Here is a 23,463-nt window from a genome sequence, read left to right on the forward strand (position 1 = left end):
TCTTCCTCCCCGTCCGCCATGACGCTTGCGGGCAGGGTCGGCCGAACCTGGTGAGAGGCGCCATCTTAGAGGAGGGCAGCGGTGTTGCTGAAGTAGACGCCTCGAGTTCCGTCTGCCGTCCAGAAGAAGAAGACGAGAGAAGGTGACCGGAGGACTGTTGTCCCGACTTTGACAGCGGCTTCTTCTCGGGGTTCGGTAAAGTCCCTGCGCGCGGGTGACAAGGGGCCGGGGTCCCCCTCCCTCAGCCACCGATATAGGTATAAAGGCCGCTTCGTATAGGATTCCCTGGGTTTCCCTGGCCGAGGCGGCTCTCCGTAGGCCTAGGGCCTCTTTGTTTTCAAATTTACTCTCTTCCTTTTGTTAAAGGCTCGTTCCCAGTCCCTATCCGAGACTGCGACAGCTTCCTTATATTTATTTTATCTTATCTATGGTTGCCCCTAAATTAACTCCATTTTCTGCTTCATTTTGCGTTTCATATAAATGGCGTCCGTACTGCCCCGCTTTATTTATTTATTTATTTCCCGGCCCTCCCACAGCGATTGTTTTCCTGCTCTTCAAGATTTGTTTAGATAATTCGGTTTTCCCTCCCAGTTTCCCAGATCCTTGCGACCATCTAGGAAAGGGTATTTGGATTAACTGGCCTAATCCCAAAGATGGGAAAACTAGGGCAAAGGAAATCCCACAGTGCGGGATTTTCAATAATAGTGGGGTGTTTGTTTGTTTTTTAAATGAAGTAAAATAAAGCCAAGACCTGCCATTTTTAGTGCTATTGATGTAACAGAACTCTCTGGCATTGCAATTCAGTAGGTACACTGAAAAATAGCAAAACCAGGAAGTACAGTAATTCTGGTTGACAAAAAAAAGAGTCTCTGATTATCATGGCATTTAGCTGGTGGCATTTGAGGTTCTTTTCCAAAACAGATTGTGGTCATTGGTGCATGCTGCACTCCAAGATTGAGCTGTGCATCTAGTATGTTTCAGGAATATAATGTCATAGGATAAGCAATTTAAAATACAATGAAAAATAGAACTGCCATTGCATGCTATTGCTAGGCAGCATAGAGACGATTACTTTAATGAAGATGAGGGTGATCAATGGTTGCAGAGGACATAAAATACCTTTTGTAACCAAAATATCTGCAGTATATCCAGTTTGAAACTAGGTACTAGTTCTTCCCACTGCAGACCCTTTGCAACTGAATTAGCTGTAATAATTGTGATAAAGTTTTTCTTTGCGTTGAGCAGCTACTAATTTATTGTGTTAATTTCCCCAGTCTTTCTGATACGAGAAGATGCAGCAGCTTTAATACCGAAGAGTACATTGTTTCCGCCCAGTGCAGAGTCTGGCACAGATGGCAGTAAAGATGGACAGCACTTTCTAAAGCTATTGTAGTTAGAGGTGCTTATCCTATTCATGTGCCTTTCAAAACATGCAAAAATATCATAGTATCGAAGGACAGATTTTAGGTGGCTTAGTTAACAGAAACCCATATGTTGATAGGGGAAGCTGAGAAATTGGTGGGCATTGGCCCAAGTGGTCATAAATTACCTCAACTGCCATTCTTCTATTCTACCTTGCTGTCAGAATGTCAGAGCAACAAATTTCTTGACCTCTGAACATAAGCTCATTTCAGAATTTGACAATGATAATATGGAAATGGCTCCTTTATATACTTATATTCATTCAGGCATTTGGCTTTGGCATTCATGGTGCTTACTCATTGCAATGAAATGGAGAGGTCCTTAAGAGAACAGTGAATAAAATCTGTGTTCTGGGCTTCAAGACAATTTGAAGTGCATATGAAAATGCTGCTCTTTCCTATCCATCATTAGCACTAGCTGGCTTTTGACCTTCAAAGTGTCTTGTGAACATATACTCTCAATACCTGCAATGAGACAGGGATGTTAACTGTATGCTTGATAATCAGAGTGAGGGAGATAATGTGACACTTTATGAACAGGAATTAGAATATGAAAGTTTCTGTTCCTGTGCCTAAACCTTTCAGTTTACATTCCTAGAAGGGCGTATTGCAGGGGGTGATCCAGCTCTACAGTTCTGTGATTCTACTGCATGTTTTCTCACATAAGCTCAAAAGTTAGCCCACCATCAGTTGACTTTTGAAAAGCTTTTGTACGATTTGAACACAAAACTGCTCAGCTTTATCAAGGATGTCAGCATCATCATGAGAATCTGGCTTTCAAGTACTATTCCTACTATCAGAGCTATGCCCATTATTTTTATTGGAGGGGGGATGGAAAAACAATCACCTTTTCTTAATTGCTTTTTAAAAATTGTTGGTTTTTATATATTGGTGAAAGACACCAACAGTTCTTGGATTTCACCTATATATTAAAACAGTGTAATATTGAATGAAGTTAATTGTTCTTAGAGCTGGATGTGCAGTATGTTCTTAAACCATGGCAGATAACATACAAACTGCTTTATAACATGTACTTAAATTCACCCCCAAGGGGAGAGTTTGGTTGCCACTAAATGTGGGCTGATTATGGCAAAGAGAGGTATTGTGCATTTGTCAGAATCTTTCTCCTTGCAGATTTGATCATGTGAAGCACCAATATCATTTAGTGCAAGCAAATCAAGTTTGAATAAATTTAAAAAAACTGGGTGGGAAGAGAATATAATAATGAAAATTAATTGTTGTAGTTATATATATAATTCCCCCTTGTGTAAAATTCATCATGGACTACTATTTCTTTTTCTTTTTAAAAATAATTTCCCCTCTCTATTTTAGAGTTGGGTGAAATACCATGCCAAAAATTACCCCCCAAAATATGTTAGCATTTGTGTGAATAAGAGGTTCCAACCTTTCACTCTTCAATTTGAAAGAAGGAATATATACTCAAAATGGCATTGAAAGAGGGATCAACAATTTCTTTTCTTTTGGGTCACTTTGTGACTGAAGATGCATTGGTTGCTATGATGTTGGACCTGCTGCATCCTTTCAACCTTATCACTGAAAAACAGTGACTTATGGTGTATCTTTGCAGTGATGTTTGGTGGACTGAGCAAAATTAGGTACAGAAAAAACAAAACAAATTTAACATTTTGACAGCAAAATCAAACAGTTGCCTTGATTTTGTAGTACTAAGCCTGTTGCTTTTTAAACTGCATCATGCAGTTAGTTTCTGCATAAAAATTAATTGGATCCCTATTTGTCTGAAAATTGTTCTTAATACTCTATACATCATGTGTACACCCTATGTCTATGTACCTATTTGCGTGCTTATGTGGGAAACGATTGGTCTGAAATTTGTATGGCAATTTATTTTTAGTTCCCCAAATTCGAAACATTCTGTTGCAAAATTTCAATCTTTAAATTTAACTACCGTGCTTGTATATACATTGTTGCATGTATAAACACAAATGTATTGAAGGATACTTATGTGTATATACATATCTGTGTTTATACATACAAGTATTTTTTTTTAACTATACAGTTTAATAAAGAGCGGGGAAGATTTTTCCTTTTTTCCAATAGGTGGAAGAAATCTTGAAGACCAGAAATTGAAAAATGTGTTTTAATTAAAAAAAAAATTAATTTTTTCCGGCTGTGGAAGATGGATCTTCTTTGCAGCCAGTTTGAAACACAAGTTCATCTTTAAATGAACAATTTATTTTGAAGAGGCAATTAACCTTCACTATCTCCAGTCTTCCTGACCGTTCAAATGGACTTGCTTTCTCCAGTAGTTGTAATTCACCCTGTCTGAATTTTGAATGAGAATGAGATGTGTTCCTTGGAAATGTGAGGAAGAAAAGTCTTTCTATCCCGTTATTATCAATTCATGGATTGAGTGTTGATTCGACCTACAGGAGAAAAATAACTGGAAGTCTTTGAAGACAGAGTTGCATGCTGAACCTACCAAGGTATCTCAGTGAAAAATGTATTCATTTGGGAAGGTTTAGTGTGTGAACTGTAATTCAACAGGTGCATTAAGATATTTCTTAGCAGTTGCTAAAATTTGAAGGGTTATCAAAATGACTAGCTGGCAGCAGTTTGCACCCAATGGCCAAGGTTTCTGCAATCGCATATGCAAATATTGTTCTAATTATTCAACTTGGCGCATGTCCCAATCTCAGCATCCCCTCTTGTCAGTTCACCTCATCCATCTGTTTTAAGCAGTCAGCAAAGAAGTGGTGTATAGGAATTGAGCTTCCCAAAATATTAAATGTGTGTTGTCTGCTTGTTGCCAAATATGAAACTTCTATATTTCTGGATTTTGCCCTCCTGATATTGCTGGACAACAGATCTTCTTGTCCCTCACAATTGGCCATGCTGTCCAGAGGTTAATGGGAGTCATAGTCCAACATCTGCAGGGCACCATGTTGGCTACCCCCGCTTTAGTGTTTCTTACTATGATGTAAAGAAATTGGATGTCAGGAAATTGGAGGGTAAACAGATTTATGTGGTTTGTTTTTAAACTGGGAACCAGTTTTCGTAACATACATAAAAGTAGAATGTGTTTACCTAACCTACTGGGGTTTAGAACTTATTATGTGCCATTGAAATAAAAAAGAGTAGCAAAGCTTGTGATTTGTAACATGAATGTTTCTTTTTATTTTCCTTCATCTTTTTCCAAGATTATATTTTAAAGAAGATACCAGTAAATCCAACCTATAGACGGTTTTGCCAGTTAAACCAAACTGATCAGCCATCACTGAGAGAATAGTAAACATCTGTTCAGCCACCAGTCTTTCCAACATAAGCTGACAATAAAGATTCAGCCGAATATGTCTAACCAAGGAGATGATTGTTACTTTTATTTCTACTCCACATGTACCAAGGTTTGTATTTCCCCTGTCCTCTAGTCTTCTTTATTCATGCTTGCAGTATTATAAGTATAATGTAACCTGATACACCCAATAGACTCCAGCCAAGGCATACGCCCCTTCCTTTAGTGACTTTATTGGTAGCCAGGAAGAGGAATATGCAAAGTTGTAGTAAAACCTTTAAAGTTGCTTTTGTGCATACGAAATGCAGTCAATGACACCTTGGTTATATTAGTCTGATTTTCAATGTATGTATTGCTTACCAATACCATATTTCATTCTTCAGGGTGACAGTTGCCCCTTCCGTCACTGTGAAGCTGCTCTGGGGAATGAAACTGTGTGTGTGCTTTGGCAAGAGCAGCGATGTTTCAGAAGTGTCTGTCGATTTAGACACATGGAGATTGATGTAAGTATTGTCTCAATATATAGTCTAGCAGTGTGATTACTCTTGATATCTGTAATACAGACACTGTGTGCATTGTTGAAGTGTAGTGTTTTTTGCATAGAACATTTTCCTAAAAACTATAAAAACATAGGCATGATTTAGAGCTATCAAGTTAGTTTGTTAAGTTTAAGTTTGCAAGGTTATTTTGGTAATTCCTGCCTTGCTTTGAAAAAATATATCCACACACATACACTTATAAATGAAGAAACTGTTCATAGTTGTTTGAGATTCCCATGTTTAGACTACCAGCATGAGTTTCTTAGTCTCTAAGCACCTTTCCAGCTTGATTTGAACTTGGGGTGCTATTATTTGGGTTGGTTTATTATATGGTGACTGTGGTTTTTTACATTAAAGCTACAAAAATGAGAGAAGAAACATGTTAACTCTCTTTTAGATATTTTCCCTTGTCCACCATGTGAGTTGTCCTAGCTTTTTCATAGTATGAGCTAGCTTGTAGAAATGTAATGCATTTAGGCCGCAATTAGTGTCCCACAGTTATTTCTGCCAGTAACCCATTACCTTGTTTGCATACTATGCACACATGAGAATGTTTTTGGGAAGAAACAGGGTGACCTGTGTGGACAAGAAATGTGATAGCAGGACCTACCCTATGGCTATAAAAAATGGAAGTGTAGCACATGCTATTTGGTTTTTAACAATGATTGTTTTTAACAGTGCATACCAAAAGGGTCTGTAATTCCCTATTCTTAAACAATAGTGGGGGAAACATAAAGTTAGTCTATCTTATCAAAAGGTGTGGCAGGCAGTAGGATTTGGAAGGAAAAGAAGATATCATGTAGGATATAGGAAGGTAGAACTGAAATATAATAATGGGCCAGGATCCAAAAAGCCTATGGGTGAGTGAAAAGCAGTTTCACATATGCACTGTATGTGTGTTGCTCAATCTCCCCTCTGCTTCATCTCTTATGCTACATTGCATTTATCTGTACAACATGTATTTCCCAGAAGGGCTGCTTTTCAGGGTATGAGAGAGAGGTTGTTGGCACAGCTTGTGTACATGAGTGGAACTCCACATGCAGCCAGTGTTAGAAATTGAGATATGAAAACTAGGAGCTAAATGGCACCTTACACCTAGGTTGCAGGCACAACAACGGAATGTCTGGGCATGCTTTTTTAATAACAAGAATACAAAGTTGAAAATGAATGAACTGCAGCTAAAATATTATGTTCATTTCCCCCATGATCTAGTCCTCACCTGAAGACTGCAAAAAACAAAGCCATGCTTCCCCTGCCCACCCTGCTAATATTCTTAAGACAGTCTCTTCTCCAGTCTTCAGAAAGTGGTTGGAAGTGGGGAAGGCACAAAAGGGTCCCCCTTTCCTTCCACTGTGCAGTCTTAATTTGAAATCTGCGCCCAGAGCTCAGAAACTGCTCGTGTTAATGAAATTCCCTGTTGCAAAATGCACCTAGAACAATGGGAGTTTCGAACACTGTAGGCCTTTGGATCCTGGCCATTGTGATTAAGTAGTCTCTTCACAGATGACTGCCTGTCCTAAACGAAATGGGAAATAATATTTGCATTATCAGTTCTTCTCCTGATGAGGCTGTAAAGGTTATGTTGCTGATACCATCTCAGTGTGTTACTAATTTACGTTGTGGACTTGCAGGTTGTTCCTAGTATACACTTATTGCCTATGTTTTGTCTTCAGAAAAAACGCAGTGAGATCCCATGCTTTTGGGAGAATCAGCCAGTGGGCTGTCAGAAGATGAACTGTGCATTCCACCACAACAAGGGACGTTTTGTGGATGGGCTTTTCTTACCTCCAAGCAAGAGTGAGTTGTAATTTCACCTTTCGGCATGTCTCCCTACCTATCTACAAAAGATCTTGCATTCTTTCTTCAGACTTCCACATTTCTGTAGGTTCTGTAAGGAAAGCCATACTTGCCTGACTTCTCCCCCCAGCAGTGCATCAAAAAAATCCAGCAGCAATACAGTAGATAAAGTTTATGCAGGGACACGTTCTTTTTTGCACAAAGGTGGATGCTTCACAACATAGTTTTTGTAGTTGTTAACCCAAATACTACCGAAGGTGTGAGGAACATTTGACCCTCCATATGTTGCTGGAATGAAACTCACTTTCCTGGCCTTTAGCTACGCCTGCTGGGGCTGATGGGAATTGTAGTTCAGCAACATCTGGAGGGCCAAAGGTTCCCCACACTTGTCCTACTAGCAGCTTGAAGACATCCGTGTGAACACAGCACTCTGAAAAGTGGTTTACATAACTTTAACCACAACCCTGCAGCCCTTCCTCTCCCTTTTAAAATTGCTATAACCATCTAGGAAGCTCTTTGAGACAAATAGCTGACTTGTTTGTATTTAACATACAACAGGGCAAATACTTTCACCATCATTTCTTTATGGTTAACTTCCTAGAAGCATTAGGTGACCAGTGTTTCAGAATTCTAGATCTGAGCCATAAGAATGGTCTTTAGTGTAGATGTGTGTGTAAGCAAGATAGAATAGGGCCACCACTTACTGGGGATTTCCCCCCAAATTTAAGTATCAGTAAAATTATTATATTAATATTGGTCACAATCCTTTGCAGAATGATTTTGATATTACTGGAGAGATTTTACACACGATGGATCAGATACCTATCTATATTACTGATAATGGTTTTCAACTTGTAGTTTATAGATTCTTGTGCATTTCTGTTTAAAGCTGTTCTAAACGTCCCTGAACCTACGGAAGAGGAGATGAAGGCTACACAGATTTCATTGCAACAGAATAAACTTTCTGTTCAGTCCAATCCATCTCCTCAGCTGCGTGGGGTAATGAAGGTGGAAAGTTCTGAAAATGTACCAAGCCCCACTCATCCACCAGTTGTTATCAATGCTGCAGACGATGATGAAGATGATGATGGTGAGCAAAATATAGTTCCCTAAAGCATGATTCTTCGCCGTTGTTTCAGTGCATATCATTAATGCAGTCATTGCTTCAGTGTATACCCCACCTCATCCTGCAGATCCTCAGAGTGCCTAACAACTTATATAAAAATTAAAGTAAATTAAAATCAAGATGAAAACAACAATAAATACGTCAAAGCAGGTGATAGTATTGGGTATTATCTAGGGTTGCCATACGTCTGGAATTTCCAGACCCCAAATACTGCAACCAAAAGCAGTGTCTGGGTGGAAATTGGCAAAATGTCCAGGGAAATCCGGACTTATGGCTGCTGACAACCATCAGTATTGTTTTTGTCAATGTTCCTCACAAATAGCCTCAAAAACGTCCAAGCTCAACAACTTTGCCCCCCCTCCCAGCTCCGGATTATCACTTTTTCAAATATGGTAACCCTAGCATTATCCCAGCACCATGAAACATTTCTTCCACTGGTGCTTCTTCCAATCCTCTGGAGCATATGGAGTGGGGAGGTTTCCACCCTATAGCATCTGAGAGTAGCAAAACTTAATTGGCAAATCATAGATCTTCTACCTACCTTTTAATTAATTGCGTGTTGTACTGATCTTACTTTACTAAACAGGTGAGACAATCCAAATGAAGTTTTACTTGATTCACAGTTCTAACTTATATATGCCTACTCAGAATTAAGTCTGACATATTTCAGTGGAGCTTGCTTCCAGGTAAATGGGTATAAATCAATACAGCCTAAGACTTAGGCACATTTGGGAATCTGTCTCACTGAACATAGTGGGCTTGCTTCTGAATAAATAGGAATGGACTCAAAGTAGCAATGTTACTTCTTTCAGATCAATTATCGGAAGAAGGTGATGAATCTAAAATGCCTGTTCAACAACCCTCTGCGGAGGTTTCTAATGGATTGCGGGTTATTTCTACTCGGAAATCAGCAAGTAGCACAAAACAAGGTAAAGGTAGGAACTAATATGCTCAAAATAAACTGAGTGGACCCTTAGCAAGGGATTTTGGCCAAGGATACCTACATTCAGCATTTGGGTTGGATTGTTTATTTGCTTCAGTGTGTGTTTATATTTCAGTTCTTGCAATTGAGGACTTGCAAAGTATGTTTTCATAAATGCTGTTTGTTTGTTTTTAAAGCAAGTATTGGAGAGAAGGACATTAGTGTGCTGGTGCAGGAAGGTAGATGGGGTATAGAGAGTGGAAAGGATATAGGAGCTATGCAGAAAGATGGGAACAAAAAAACCAACAAACATTTTTTGTCCACAGGAAGTGTTGTGGAAAGTTTTCTGGAAATATTTCCTCTGCATATTTAGGGTAATGTGCATCAGAACATGTTCAGTTTGCAACGAAAAATTTGCTGGTGCCCCAGAAAGTGATCTAATTTAGCATATTGATTATACTTGTATAGAATAAACAAAGCTGAAAACATTGAAATTGCCAAGTTTGCTTGTGGCACCCCAGATGTTTGATTCCAGCTCCCATCACCCTACGCCAGCATGTACAAACAATGATCAGATGTGATGAGCAATGTAGCTCAGTAACTTCTGGAGGGCCACAGGTTCTCACCCCTGGAATAAATTTTCAGAGGTTATCTAACTTTGAGCTTGTTTGCTGCGCTTTCGTATTTGAGAGAAACTTATCCGCTTACTCAGATTTTCACATTTTGCAGTTGATAATTTGAATTTTGGAATCAAAACCCTTGATGAGATCAAGTCAAAAAAAATGAAGGAAAAATCAAAGAAGCAAGGTGGTGAGTTGACCTTTGTAATTGTGGGGATATTCCACAGCATTATGTTTGGGCACCCTCATTGTTGCAGTGTCTGTTATTAGAAGTCCAGGGTGGGCTGTTGCTTGCTTTTGCTTAGAGCCTTGCAAATGCTAATGTTCGAATCCCTGCGACAGGGTGAGCTCCTGTTGCTCAGTCCCTGCTCCTGCCAATCTAGCAGTTCAAAATCACATCAAAGTGCAAGTAGATAAATAGGTACTGCTCCGGGGGGGGGGGGGAGGTAAACGGCGTTTCCGTGCGCTGCTCTGGTTTACCAGAAGCGCCTTAGTCATGCTGGCCAGATGACCCGGAAGCTGTATGCCGGCTCCCTTGGCCAATAAAGCAAGATGAGTGCCACAACCCCAGAGTCGTTCGCAACTGGACCCAACTGTCAGGGGTCCCTTTACCTTTATGTGTAGCCTTGGATGTCCCAGTGATAATAGATTCAGCAGTTTTGTGCCCTACAATTGAATCACAGCAATTAAGTGTTGGGGTGGTGGCTAGTGGAGGTTGTTCGATGATTGTTCAAAGAAAAAAAGAATTTTGGATTGGCCTTATCTTAAGGCACCAATGCATTACAGTTGGCATTGTATAGTAGCCAATAGTGTGAACTTAGAAACCTCATATTCAAATTGAATCTCAACCACAAATTCATGAAATGCCAAATAGTGGTGGCAGTGCAGCTTAATATAGCTTTGTCTTGCTCTTCTCAGACAACCCCTCTGAAGTTTCTGCTCAGATTCAGACCCATCCAGGCCCAGAAAAAGAAAATGTACGGACTGTGGTCAGAACTGTAACTTTATCTACAAAGCCAGGTAAGTGTAATTCTGTTTGTATTCAGTTCAGCAGCTCTGGTAGGTGTGGCATTTCTGGAAATGCCCTTCCTCTTTATTGATTAGCATCAATGTTACGATGTGTACTCATGTATGTTCATATACACACTGCTGAGAGGTTTAGGATCTTTTGCTGGAGTTATGACGTGCACTTATTATGGATGTGTGTTAATCCTTAATCTTATTCCTACAAGAAACTCACGTAGAAATAAAGGAAGCTTAGTTTATTATATAAATCAGGAGTGACAGAACATATATATAATGCTGCTTTAGATAGCAAAGGTACAGTCTAAGCGAGTAGCAAATCACAATACAAACACACTTTAAAGAGCAGAAAATACCCTATCTATTCTAACACCTACATAAGCAAGGTGACAATTTTGCCATAAACCCACACAAGAAGGGAAGGGGAAAAGGAAAGTATACCTGTCCTTAAAGCGAAGCAGTAGGGTGCAGAGTCCTAGGAAGTGCTGGGTAAGTTCTGTTGTATTGGAGCTGGGAGAGCTAGCTAACTTTTTCATCTAATGGTCTTTTTATACCCTTTTTTTGCCAATGCATTGTGATGGAGAGGGGAGGGACTGTGAAATGAGTGATTCTTACAGTTTCTATAATCACTTTAAGAATAGTGAGAAATGGGATAAACTGGCCATCCCATTTGTTTGTTTAACAAGAGGGTTGTCATGTGTAATCTTCCTGCCTCTTTCACCTATGGTCACCCTGTCTGTTTGACAAAAGGTGAAAGACATGTGATAGTGAGCAATTATCTGAATCTAGGCATCTTTGCTTGCAATCTGCCTATATATCACCTTACCATTGTGTGTGTGGATCCCATTGAGGAGTTGAGTATCCTGTACTTAACAACTAAATTTGCATGTGTCAATCTGGTCAAATGCAAGTAAATAAACTGTATAAATACTGTTTGTATATTAGCCAAGAGGCTTTAACAGTTTATCATAGAATAAAAACTACATATTAATACACATATTAAAGCAATTGGTTTACTTCAGACATCTGTTAAAGTTGTTTGCCCTTAATTTTTGTCAGGTGAAGAGCCTCAGATTCGATTGACTGTTGCAGAGAGATTGGGAAAACGGAAATCCTCTACAGGTGAGAACCAGCATGTAGAATTAAAAAAACCCTACTCCTCTATTAACATATCAGCCTTATCCATTCTATTCCATCATAGGTGTATACGTGCACAAAAGTTCTGATCATGGGTACATTTTCCCCCTGTTTTTGAACCTTGTTGATTTATTAAATTACTGTATTAAAGTATATGCCATTTATGGCACAGCATAGAATCTGCGGCAAGGAGGATTTTCATTTTTCTTGACATTTCAGTGGAGAGCTGTGTAAAAACTAGACCGGTATCAGCTCTTATCACACTCATCTGCTTCTTGCGCTGCCACAATGTGTGTGCATGTGTATGTATATCTCTGCCCTATCTTTCTAGGCAAAATGTTCACTAAATGTGTCTTTCAGTATCATAAGACTGATGTGGATGTAATTGCCACTAAAAGTAGCAAGCATAGCTGAAAGCAAAAAACAAAAGCCTGACAATAATCTTTCTTTCTTCTCTTTTTACTGTTAGTTTCTGAGAGTGGTCTCCCCCTAAAACGTAGCCTTGCTGAAAGACTGGGAAAGAAAGTAGACTCCTTGGAGAATGCAGACAAAATACCAAAGAGAGGTAGGTTTGTTTAAATAGTAAAATGTGTTCTACTTCTTTTGTAGTGCAACAAGCCTGTTTAAGTGAAATTGTTCTAAAATGTCAGTGAAACTCCTGTTTTTATCAGGGATGAGGAATCAAATGCATATAATGGAAAGGTCATATTAACAGTTGTTTGTTTCAAAAATCTTGTATGCTGTCTCCATGCAGGATGTACACAAAGTATTCCAAATTCCATAGTCAAGGTGATCTGTGCACAGGGCATAAAATGTAATTGCTTTGATAGAGATTTTTAATTTTTTGGGGGGGAAGAATAGTAGATCTATTTGCAGTTCATTTGTGGTTCTTTTGAGTTGCAGAAAACATACAGTATTTCATTTCACTTTTAATTTGTATACCACCTTTCTTATGTTACTATACAGAAGGCAGTTTACAAGCTAAATAAACAACAAAATAGACAGCAAAGATCGTATACCTGATAACAATCTGATCCAATACAAAAAAGTCATAATAAAAACATAACTTTAAAATAAACAACTACTATCAAATTTAAGAATTACTAAACTGTAATCAATAAAAATAATGGCAGATCATGATGCATAAAATGCTACAAAACATACAAAACCATGTAAAAGGATCAAATTTAGAAACAAGGACAGACAAATTATAACATTAATTTTTAAAATGCCCTGGAACTCCTCTCTTCCCAGGTGCTTCTGCTGTTCTCAAAGTCATGGTCTGGGAAAGGCTCTTAGGGATGGAGGGTGGGCAAGGCAGGTGGAAAAAGCCATTGCCTGATGGCCAGCGTGAAGTCTTTTTCCCATCACAGTTCTTCATCTGGAAACATCTCTCTTATGAAGACTCCTTGGGCTGGAGGGTGAAGCAAGCCATATGAAACAATTTTCTGTGTGAAGCCATAGGTCAGCTTCCTCAACCCTAGTGCCCTTCAGCTTCAGCCAGCATGGCCAATTGTCAGGAAAGATGGGAGTTGTAGTCCAAGGCACTAGGAAGATTGCTGTAGGAGAACAAAACAGGAGACTCCTGTGTAACTTCCTTCACCATTTTATTCTTTCTTTCTGCAGTACAAGTTCCCTTGTCACTTAAAGAGAGACTAGGATTACCATCTGAGCAGAACAACATGGAAACAGGTAACAATTGGTTTTATTGGAGTACCTTGGGATATCCTCTTCCTATTTCTTGCAGGTGGATCTTTGCCTTAGTGCAATCCAAGCTACTCTACTCAGAAGTAAACCTCACAGAGTTTAATGTGATAATAATATATAAAAGGCTAAAATCTATAAAAGGCCCATGTCACAAAACAGCCTGCAACTGTTCTTTTTTCTTACCTCCTGAATTGAGAGCTCCTTTATGGAATGAGATCTTGCTCTCAGCATTAGTTCTTCAGCAATGTTTTACATACTGCTCACTTTTTGACTTGGATAATCTACTTCAGTATGCAAAAAACTGGCAAGGGTTGAAATACGACATGTACATCTTGAGGGAAGCCCTTTTAGAATGAGGTTGGGGGATAAGAAGCAGATTGTTAAACTCTCAGAGTGATACCACATCTTTTGGGAGCAAAAGTATATACAGCCTAGAACAGTTGACATTTTGACTAACATAAAAATGCAAACTAATTAATTGTATTGTGCATTTTTTCATTTTGCTTTGCGTTTGTGGTGTAGAGAATGCTGCCCAACCAGTAGGCGAAATTCGTGTGAAAACACTGGAAGAAATCCGTTTGGAGAAGGCTAGCCAAAGAAAGGGAGAAATTCATCCCAAACCCAAGGTTCAAGTAACTTTTACCATTGATGAGCCCAATGCAGTGGCAAAACCGTCTCCTGCCATCAGGATCAAAACCTTTTCAGAGGTCCTGGCTGAGAAGAAGCAGAGGCAAATGGAAGAGGAGCGCATAAAAGCTGAAAAAGGGAGCCTTGCTGGACCAAAGCATGAGGGTGAGCCCCAGAAGCAAGGCTCCTTGGTTTCAGCTGTTTCCAGCAGAAGAAAGCTGGAGGAGCCTTCTGACAAAGCTAAGGACTTTAGGGAGGTGCGCATCAAAACTCTAGAGGAAATCAAGCAGGAAAAAGCCCTCCGAATGCAGCAAAGTGGGGAGAACACCTCAAAGACGCAGACGCAACCTGAGCGAACTCCAGTTGGGAGGAGACAGTTGTGCATTACCAAGCCAACAGGTACTATGCATGCCCTGTTTGTATCACCATTTTACTACTAAATACTCATATTCAGAATGCATGTTGAAGCAGATTTTTTTTATAAATGATAAAATTGGTATAAATACTTGTGACAGATTTGACTGCTGGAACATAGGGTAGAGCAGTATCAGGAACTTCAGCTGCAGAACATAATGTAGTGTGCTGACGTCCCCCCTTTCCCACACATGGCTCTGAAATGAGCTCAGAGTAAGGGAAGGGAAAAAGCATGAGTAGGGTATTCATAGGAGGAGAGTATTGGCAATGGCAGGAGGCGTTAAGCATTCTTTCTCCTGCCCTTCAAGTGTCCTTCCTGCATTTTTCAGTATTTCAGCAAATGGGATCGCACATTTTAATTTGACCTTAAATTCAAGTGGGGGTATTCTTTTCAGTTCACTTTGTAGGAGCGTGCAACTAATGCCAGAACAAATATTTCTGGGGAAAAACAAGTATTTTCAGCTGGAAGTAACTTAAATAATCAGCCTGTTGGCATTTTAGTGTATTTTTGGTCTCTGTGGAAGCCGCCCAGAGTGGCTGGGGAAACCCAGCCAGATGGGTGGGGTACAAACAATAAATTATTGTAATATTATTGTTATGCACATTTTCTAGTTCAGGACGGGATAGGATGTGTCTGGGCAGGATGTGTTCCTCAAAATTGAGGAATTGAGATGAATTGCCTTGCTTGTAGTGCTTCATGGACCTTGGTGTTGGAAGGTAGCAAGCATTTCAAGCAAGATAGAAGAATGCTGAGTGTGGTGTTCACCCACCTAATTTACCTGTCCTCATAAGGTGGGAAATAGCTGTGCCTCAGGAGAGTTAATTCTCCTTTTAGAATGATCATTGTGGTGTTTTAATAGCTCCTGGAAGAGAAAAAAACCATCTAGAGCTGAAGTCCTCTCCAAGAACTTTTACATCAGATGCCACTGCGAAGGTAAGTCTTCATTTTGGTACACAATACATTCTATGTTCAAAAACAGGCCTTGCTACTGATGCATGTTCATTATCATCTAGCATCTTTGGAAACTGCCTGACATCTATGTCAGGACTGGCTGTCACGTGATACACAAACCCTGCTTTCTCACCCTTCTAGCCCCATTTAGATCCCATTAGCCAATCAACTCTGGGCCAAAGTTCAGCATAATATATTTTGACAGCCTATTATGAAGGGCACATCATGCCATCAAGAAACACAATGGGGCATCATTTTTCTGACAGACAACCCCAGACTATGACTGCATCATGGTTATAAAAAGCCAAAGAAGTAAAAACAGAAGTAAGAAATCCTGAGCACTATCCAGAGCCAGGCCACCCAAGGAAGCATGTCAAGATACTGAATTTTTTTTGGGGGGGGGGGCTGTCTTTCCCTGGGAAGCACTTGTTTTCTCACCCCTTTATTTCTCATTGTCTACTCAGCCTTTGAATGACGGCATGAGCAATTCACATTCTAAAGTCCAGGTGAAGAGCTTGGAGGAGATAAGGAAGGAGAAGCAACGGCTAAAACAGCAGCAAGAGAGGAAGCCCCAGGAGGAGCAAGTGACTGTGCCATCTGCTGGGGAAGAAACTGCAGAAGGGAAGGCCCCAGGGGCGAAAAATCCTGTATCCCCAGTGACAACAGGGAAAAGCCGTCCACTTACAAAGAGGTTGCTGGTGAGATCCCAGGAGGCAGCGCCAGAGAACGTGGGGTCAGAGGAGTCGAGACTTTCTGCTCAGCCTGTAGAACGAAAGATTAAAGGTATACATCAACACCTTGATGGTAATCAAGAGTCAAAGAAAGGTTGGCCTCCTTAAGCTGCTCATAAGAGGTAGAACAAGAGGCTTTTAAATTTCTGCCATCAAGGTTCCTCCTTGTTTTAAGTTTCAGCATTGCCCCATGAGCTAAGTAACAAGGTGTATATTCTTAAGCATACTCCCACATTCCACTTACATGTCTTAGGTGCAAAGGGATGGGATGAATATTCTTGCATAATACTGATACACACATTCCGGAATTGGCAAAACATCTTGAGCTTTCATCTATCTCTTGAGATAGCATGTGTGTTCCCAGTTGCTTCAACTATTTTAATGCCTATGGAAATCAGAGCCTTTTCTGTCTCATACTATCAACCTGCCTTGCTCATTTAAGCTGTGAGTCACAAATATCCACTGCATCACTCCTGAGACAAAGGCACAAGGATGTATAGTATTAGAGGGACAAATCCAAAGCCCAGAGTTCCTCTGGGAAGTCCTGGCGACTCTGCTTAGCCAGGTAACTGGACCCCTCTTGGTATATGGCATGAAGCTGCACTTGCTATCTCTCACTTACTGCTAGACAATCTCTGGATGTGGGAGATTTGATAGCATCATATCTGGGCACTGTCTAACACGTCCCAATTGTATGCTTCTGCACTTGTGGCAAAGACACATTCTTAGTCTTAGTTGCAATAGCATACCCTCCAACATTTCTCTGATGAAAATAGGGACTTCCCATTCCATGATGATAATTGTACTATTTATATCCCACACATCTTACTGGGTTGGCCCAGCCATGCTGGGCAGCTTCAAACATATAGAAAATAATAAAGCATTAAACATTTTTTAAAATTCCCTATACATGATTGCCTTCAGACAGCTCAGGGGTCAGAGAACTCCCTACCCTCCAACATTTCTCCAGTGAAAATAGGGACATTCTAAGGAAAAGCAGGGCATTCCAGGATCAAATCAGAAACTGGGGCAGCTTCTCTAAATCAGGGACGTCCCTGGAAAATAGGGACACTTGAAGGGTCTGCAATAGGTCAAAAAGCCCTTTGCAGGATGCTGCATTTTCATGTAGATAAGAGAACTGCCATGTGCAAAGAGCACTGAATCTTTGCGTAATTCCATATCTGACATTTCTAAAAAAAGTCTTGTTGGAGGAAGAGAAGTGCTGTTTTTGGTTTTAAAATGTGCTATTCTGGAAAAAAGTGAGGGAGAGAGAAGAGTAACATTGCCATTCTGTGTCCACGGACTAACCTTGAGTTCCTTTTTCATATTCTAGCCAAACCAAAAGTGAATGTGAAACCATCTGGGGTGAAGCCCGTGTCTCCAGCAAAGCAGGCACTGAAGCGCAAAGCATCAGAGAGTCATCCTTCTGTTATTGCTGCAGTGAAGCCTCTGAGTCTCATCCCAAGCGCAAACACACAGGAGCACCCATCTGAAAACACAGCCCTGGTAAGAAGATTGATTCATGCTGTTGGAGACTACCTGATAGCTGAAAGTATTAGATTGTGCTGTAACTTTGCACTTTGAGATAAGTAGCAGGGGTGGATTTTTTTGGAGGAGGGTACATTTACAGTGCTAAGTGACCAGTCATCTTTTGGAAAGTACCAAAGATTAACTTGAGAGAGTCTGATTTCTTATTTTGAATAAGAGGAGAGTAATAAGATGGATGCTCAAGAATTAAAACGGCATAATGATGATGGAGAGAGAAAAACCTTCCACAAACTTTTTCCCCCTCTCTCAGGCAAGTGCTCCTGGTCTTCCAGAAGCCGCAGAAGCCGTTGTTCCTGAGAGAGTGCAGCCTAACAGGTAATTATTTTATCTAACATCTATCTATCTATCTATCTATCTATCTATCTATCTATCTATCTAATCTATTATCTAATCACCCTATTATATGTCACTGAGATTGTCCCTTGGAACAGTTGTGCAAACTGACTTTGAATGTTTATTAGCCATTACTCAAATGAGATCATGTGAAAATTAGGATAAGGTCCTTCAGCTTTCTTTCCATGTAGGTTTGCAAGTGGAGGTCAGGTACCAGGCACTGGGAATAGATTCAATTAAATTTAATGCCATAAGAATCTGGGATATAGTGGAGTTCATACTGAAAATTCCAAGACTGTAGTGGCAGATTCTGAAGAAATACAAGTTAGGCCAGTAATAGATGAAGGTACATCATAATACTTGAAGCGGCTTAAAATAAATTAATACAAATTGTGAATATTTTCCATTGTACTAGTTTTAATTTAATCAACAAGATAGAGTCAAATGTTACCAAGATTTCACTCTTCAGATCCTACTGCACTGAGGAGATAGCAGTATTCTGGATGAAGTGTTTAGATATCTCACACTAACTCTGACAAAAATTTGCCTTTTAAAGCCAAATTATGATAATTTAGAAACCAACTGCAACCAGACTAGCAAGATCCCAAATCAACAGGCACTTGTCCTTGGTTTTTAACATGGGTACCAACAACACATTTATTCTGACATAACCTTTTGTAGGTAATGCTGTAAAGGGACCCCTGACCGTTAGTCCAGTCGTGGCCGACTCTGGTGTTGCGGCGCTCATCTCGCTTTACTGGCCTATGTGATTTACTTATTTGTAATTAAATGGTATATAAATGCCATAAAATAAATAAATGGCTAGGACTCTACTTCTGCATCTGAAGTAGAATTTGCTCAATAAAGCTTATGCTGCAATAAGCTGATTCAGTATTTTAAGTTGTTCAAGACCTTATGCTATTTATCATATCTGATATTTCCTATTAACTAGTTTCTTAAGTCTTGCGTTTTGTTTTTCATACTGCTCAGTTTACTTTGAACTTAGCTGTCTTAAAAGCAAAACATAAGATGCGGGTGGTGCTGTGCCGCTTGGGCTTGCCAATCGAAAGGTCGGCGGTTCAAATCCCCACAACGGGATGAGCTCCTGTTGTTCGGTCCCAACTCCTGCCAACCTAGCAGTTCGAAAGCACGCAGTGCAAGTAGATAAATAGGTACCACTCTGGCGGGAAGGTAAACAGCATTTCCGTGTGCTGCTCTGGTTCACCAGAAGTGACTTAGTCATGCTGGCCACATGACCTGGAAAAACTGTCTGCGGAAGCAGACAAACACCGGCTCCTTTGGTGATGAGCACCGCAATCCCAAGAGTCGTTCGCGACTGGACTTAACTGTCAGGGGTCCTTTACCTTTACGGCTACTTAGTGTAAACATGCATAGATGAAGAAGTTAGTTTAGTGGCATAGCAGTAATCCAGCTATTTCTTTCTGCTAACCAACTATTTCCTGACCATATCATAATATGACCTAGATGACACTTCAACATAAGGCTTCTTCAGGCATTTTAGTGTGTGAAGAGGAGAGCAGACCATGCATAAAAGAGGTTTCTAACCATGCTTAGCTGAGTGCAGTTAGAAGCCACTGGTGATAGTGCAAAATTCCCTGTCAGTTCTGATCATGCAAGATCCTTAATTTAGACCTTCCTATATATTGCATATTGGTGGGAATGTGGCAGCAAGGATGGGCTGGTGCATACCAACTATACATGTTGCCCTGCACAACACCCCCCTCCCAAATGTTGCTTGAATTCCCATATAATAATATTATCTCTACTCTATGTACCTGCATCCTGCCTATTTAAGTTTCAGATTAGTAACTAACTTACGACCTGTCTGCTGCTAGAGGAGAAACTTCCTGCACAGCTTATTAATATCACACTATTCTGCTGGGGCTAAGGGTTCCCCACGCCCAGACAGGTTATCTGTTCCCCCCTTGGAGATGTATCATATTGTTATCTTTTCCCTCTTTGTGAAGCTCTGAACTGCATATGGAGAACCAGGCAGCCTCCACATTACAAGCAGAGACAGCAGGCGCAACCTCTTCCCATGCAGCAGTAAAGACACGCAGACTGAGCTCAACAGGACCTGGGAAGACACCCACCTCAGTAGACGATGACTTTGAAAAGCTGATATGGGAAATCTCAGGAGGCAAACTGGAAGCAGAGATTGATCTGGACCCAGGAAAAGATGAGGACGACCTCTTGCTTGAACTTTCTGAAATGATTGACAGCTGATTTCATCCCCATATGGTTTATTGTGAGAGAAAATAAATGTTGTATATTTTGTTGGATAACCAAGATTACCCTTTTCTTGGTGAGAAGTTATGGCAAGTCTTAAAGCACACTTGAACTGATGAAAGAAACTGGCTGCATTTGATTGTCCTGTATTGCCCTGCTGGTCAGAGAGATCTTCCTATATGACTGTCTTGTTACTATCCTGCCCACCTGAAATACTTTGAGAAAACCACGAACATTTCAATACTAGGGTCCACTTGTTGACTCAACAACCTTCCTGTATATATTTTTGTTACTTAACTGTCACATTTTGTTTTCCAGCCTTGTGGCAAACCTCAATGTCTGTTTCACGGCTTCTTCATTGTGATTTTTTTGGGGGGTAATTTCTGTATTCCCAAGTTACTGTGTCAGCTCTTTGAGTCATGCAATTATATTTTCAAATTTGATTCTAGAGCCTGGAGTACAGTTTAAAATGTGGAAGAGCAGAAATGTAGTAATCTCCATCCGAACTTACTGCCACATGGCAAGCGTGGCTTTAGGAAGAAGGAAAGAATATTGAACATTTGTTTTTTAAATCTTCCTCACTGTTATTCTGTACCATTTAGACTAGGTCCCACCAGCAAGCATAAACTCCATAAGGCAAAAGCTAAGAATTTTTGTTTGTGTACCTATATTCATTAAAAATAATTATTGTTTTTAAAACATGCCCTACAAGGGCATGTGAGGTTATTCTCAGGTTTTGTTCTTTTTCCCCTGAACTGATGGCCTTTTTTGCTGATATTGCACCGGTCATTTAAAACAAAGCTTTGGAATGCTGCCTTTTGGCAGGTAAACCAGGTAAACCATATATATGCACTCTTCCCTGCCAAATCCACACGGTTCTCAGCTGTGGTTCTGAAACTGCCCACCTGCAAACTTTTGTACCCATGTTCAGCGCTTGAAGCCCCACCAATGATCTTTATTCGGCAGTGTTCCATGAACTCTGCAGCGTGGCTGTAGAGACTTGGGTGTATTGTATACCCTATCATTCTTACATCCATATTTCATATGATTACATTTTGACTATTGTTATCTGCAGGATCTTTCTGGTTGCGTTCCTACCAAGAATAAAAAATTTGCTTGATTCTGTTGTAAATATATTCACTTTAACTTGGAGAAATCCTGTGCTTTGCAAGTTCACATTGAAATTTTGCCTGTGCAAAATATGGTTGAATAGAGTCATACTTGTAAATTTATATTAAAAGCTGCCCTGCATTAACTGCTAGTTGACACATTACTCCAAAGAAGTAGGAAACCAGAGAACTTCTGACAGTGAACAAAACAGACATTTGAGACTGTGAATAGTTTGCAATAGTTTGTGTCTGCTTATGCAGAACCTTCTGTTTGTTGACATTTTTCTTCATTTTATTATTTTTTTTTGTTTTCCCATACAAGAGATTCCTCTCTAGGCTTTTAACTACAGACCCCATTGCTTTCTGTACATCTTTTTGTTTTCTATTTAAATCATTGTATCTGAATCAGATATGTTTGCTATTTCTTTAAACAGTCTGCAGGAGAGAGAAGTATTTGTGTTTTAAATAAAGTTAATGTCAGAAATGTGTTTCAATGTTTTATTTCCAAAGCGTTGTGCAGAATAGAATAGGAATTTGCCACCTGTCATGGCTTCTAAGCTTTTACTTGCCCCAAATTGAGATGGCAACATAAAAGGACTGAAGAGCCAGATTTCTTTTTTTTAAAAAAGTCTTGCACTAAAAATAGGTCATTGGATTATCGTAGATAATGGAATCAGATTCTGAGGTTAAGTTTATGATGTGGGATTCTCACTGTCCTTTACATTTTTTATCTGCAGAGTTTGATCATAGCTCTTTTTACATACTTATGAGTTTTCACCTTTCATAAGATAGGGGTAGTCTGCTGCTCTGAGGCGCTTGTACATAGTTGAATAAAAAAATGTTGTATATTTGTATGAGTAACATTTCAGTGTTCATAAACTATTCAGAAATTGCCAGGCTCCCTAGTGTCTCATGTTATAGATTATTAATGCTGCATCATCAGTATGCCTGATGCTTTACAGAGTACAAGAGGTCTCTCAAGTTTACATTCCAGAATCCAACACATGGAAAATAGGAAATGGAGGGTAATACTTGAAAATTATTTCAGGTATATGTGCTTAGGCAAGATAGGGCAGGGCAAAGGTTCTCAAGCTGGTTGAAGCTGCCAAATAATCATGTAGGATGCAGAGTCATAATAAATTTGCTATTTCTATAAATAGGATTCTCCTTAGAACTTTGGGCATTAAGAATAGTATGTCCCCCAGGATGCTTGGAATTAACAAGTTAAATTAAATGTCTATTTAATGTTAAAAGTAAAGATAAAGAATGCACGGCACCACTGATCTATCATTTAAAAGCCAGCTCAAGGAGAGAGACCACTGATGTTCAGGCAAATATCCATGTAAATGGGAATAGTATAAGGGACAATGCATTTTTGCAGATGTGGCATTTTGTTATAGCATCTATGGTTTTGTATGCAAATTGCATTTTTTTACCGGGGGGGGGGGGATGCTAATAATTGGGCTTACAGCAGGCAGAGGGATACTTTAATCCTTTCCTGTGATCCCGAGGAAAATTCCCTTTAAACTAGTATTTTCTTGGGAGAGAAATCCCCCATCGGAAACACTAATTTAAGTCTGCCTGCAGTCTTAAAGTAACTTATTTGGAAGCAGAAAATAACTGGATTAGGTTCATGCCATCTGGGTTTGTTTACAGGGGAATGAAATCTTGCATCAGACAGAATGCAATGTAAACTCACCTTTTGAGTTGTACCCTCAAATTTAAAATTAGTGTCCAGCATGTGATGTACTTGTTAAGAGTCATTTATATGTAGATTAGTCTTGTAACAGGGTGGAAAGGTGTTCATAATGCCACCGGTGAAAATGGTTTTGACCTGCTATGCCTTTTCGCTTCATTTGAACACCAACAGCTTGAAAACATCTAGATTGCGTTACATTTGGACTCTGGAAATGCTTTTTCATGGCTTCCAACTTAG

The 23,463-nt window shown here is 39.8% G+C and overlaps 1 protein-coding gene across 6 annotated transcripts; it reads left to right on the plus strand.

The window, feature by feature from the left end:
* The first annotated feature begins 42 nt into the window (after window positions 1-42).
* On the plus strand, window positions 43-22,011 carry ZC3H11A (zinc finger CCCH-type containing 11A). 6 transcript variants are annotated; one of them, XM_081866520.1, is made up of 18 exons: window positions 43-257; window positions 3,501-3,886; window positions 4,601-4,804; window positions 5,076-5,195; window positions 6,905-7,028; window positions 7,918-8,118; window positions 8,967-9,089; window positions 9,806-9,886; window positions 10,615-10,716; window positions 11,779-11,841; window positions 12,326-12,421; window positions 13,483-13,548; window positions 14,086-14,589; window positions 15,465-15,538; window positions 16,021-16,339; window positions 17,621-17,793; window positions 18,086-18,150; window positions 20,157-22,011. In XM_081866520.1, exons 3-18 carry the CDS (start codon window positions 4,751-4,753, stop codon window positions 20,413-20,415), a joined length of 2,424 nt encoding a protein of 807 aa, XP_081722646.1. In that variant the 5' UTR covers window positions 43-257; window positions 3,501-3,886; window positions 4,601-4,750; the 3' UTR covers window positions 20,416-22,011. The 6 variants fall into 6 exon arrangements, with proteins under 6 accessions (XP_081722646.1, XP_081722647.1, XP_081722648.1 ...); XM_081866521.1 differs by having other exon boundaries at window positions 3,707-3,886; XM_081866522.1 differs by having other exon boundaries at window positions 3,833-3,886.
* The last annotated feature ends 1,452 nt before the right edge of the window (window positions 22,012-23,463 follow it).

Source organism: Podarcis erhardii (genome assembly GCF_964252035.2).
Source record: "Podarcis erhardii genome assembly, chromosome: 6".
NCBI lineage: Eukaryota > Metazoa > Chordata > Lepidosauria > Squamata > Lacertidae > Podarcis > Podarcis erhardii.

What these genes read in the sequence shown, in the direction of transcription:
- ZC3H11A (XM_081866520.1), top strand. Translation starts at nt 4,751, where the DNA reads ATGTCTAACCAAGGAGATGATTGTTACTTTTATTTCTACTCCACATGT. An exon ending in CGATGATGAAGATGATGATG is followed by an intron (nt 8,119 to 8,966) that starts GTGAGCAAAATA and finishes TACTTCTTTCAG; the next exon opens with ATCAATTATCGGAAGAAGGT. An exon ending in CATCAGATGCCACTGCGAAG is followed by an intron (nt 15,539 to 16,020) that starts GTAAGTCTTCAT and finishes TTGTCTACTCAG; the next exon opens with CCTTTGAATGACGGCATGAG.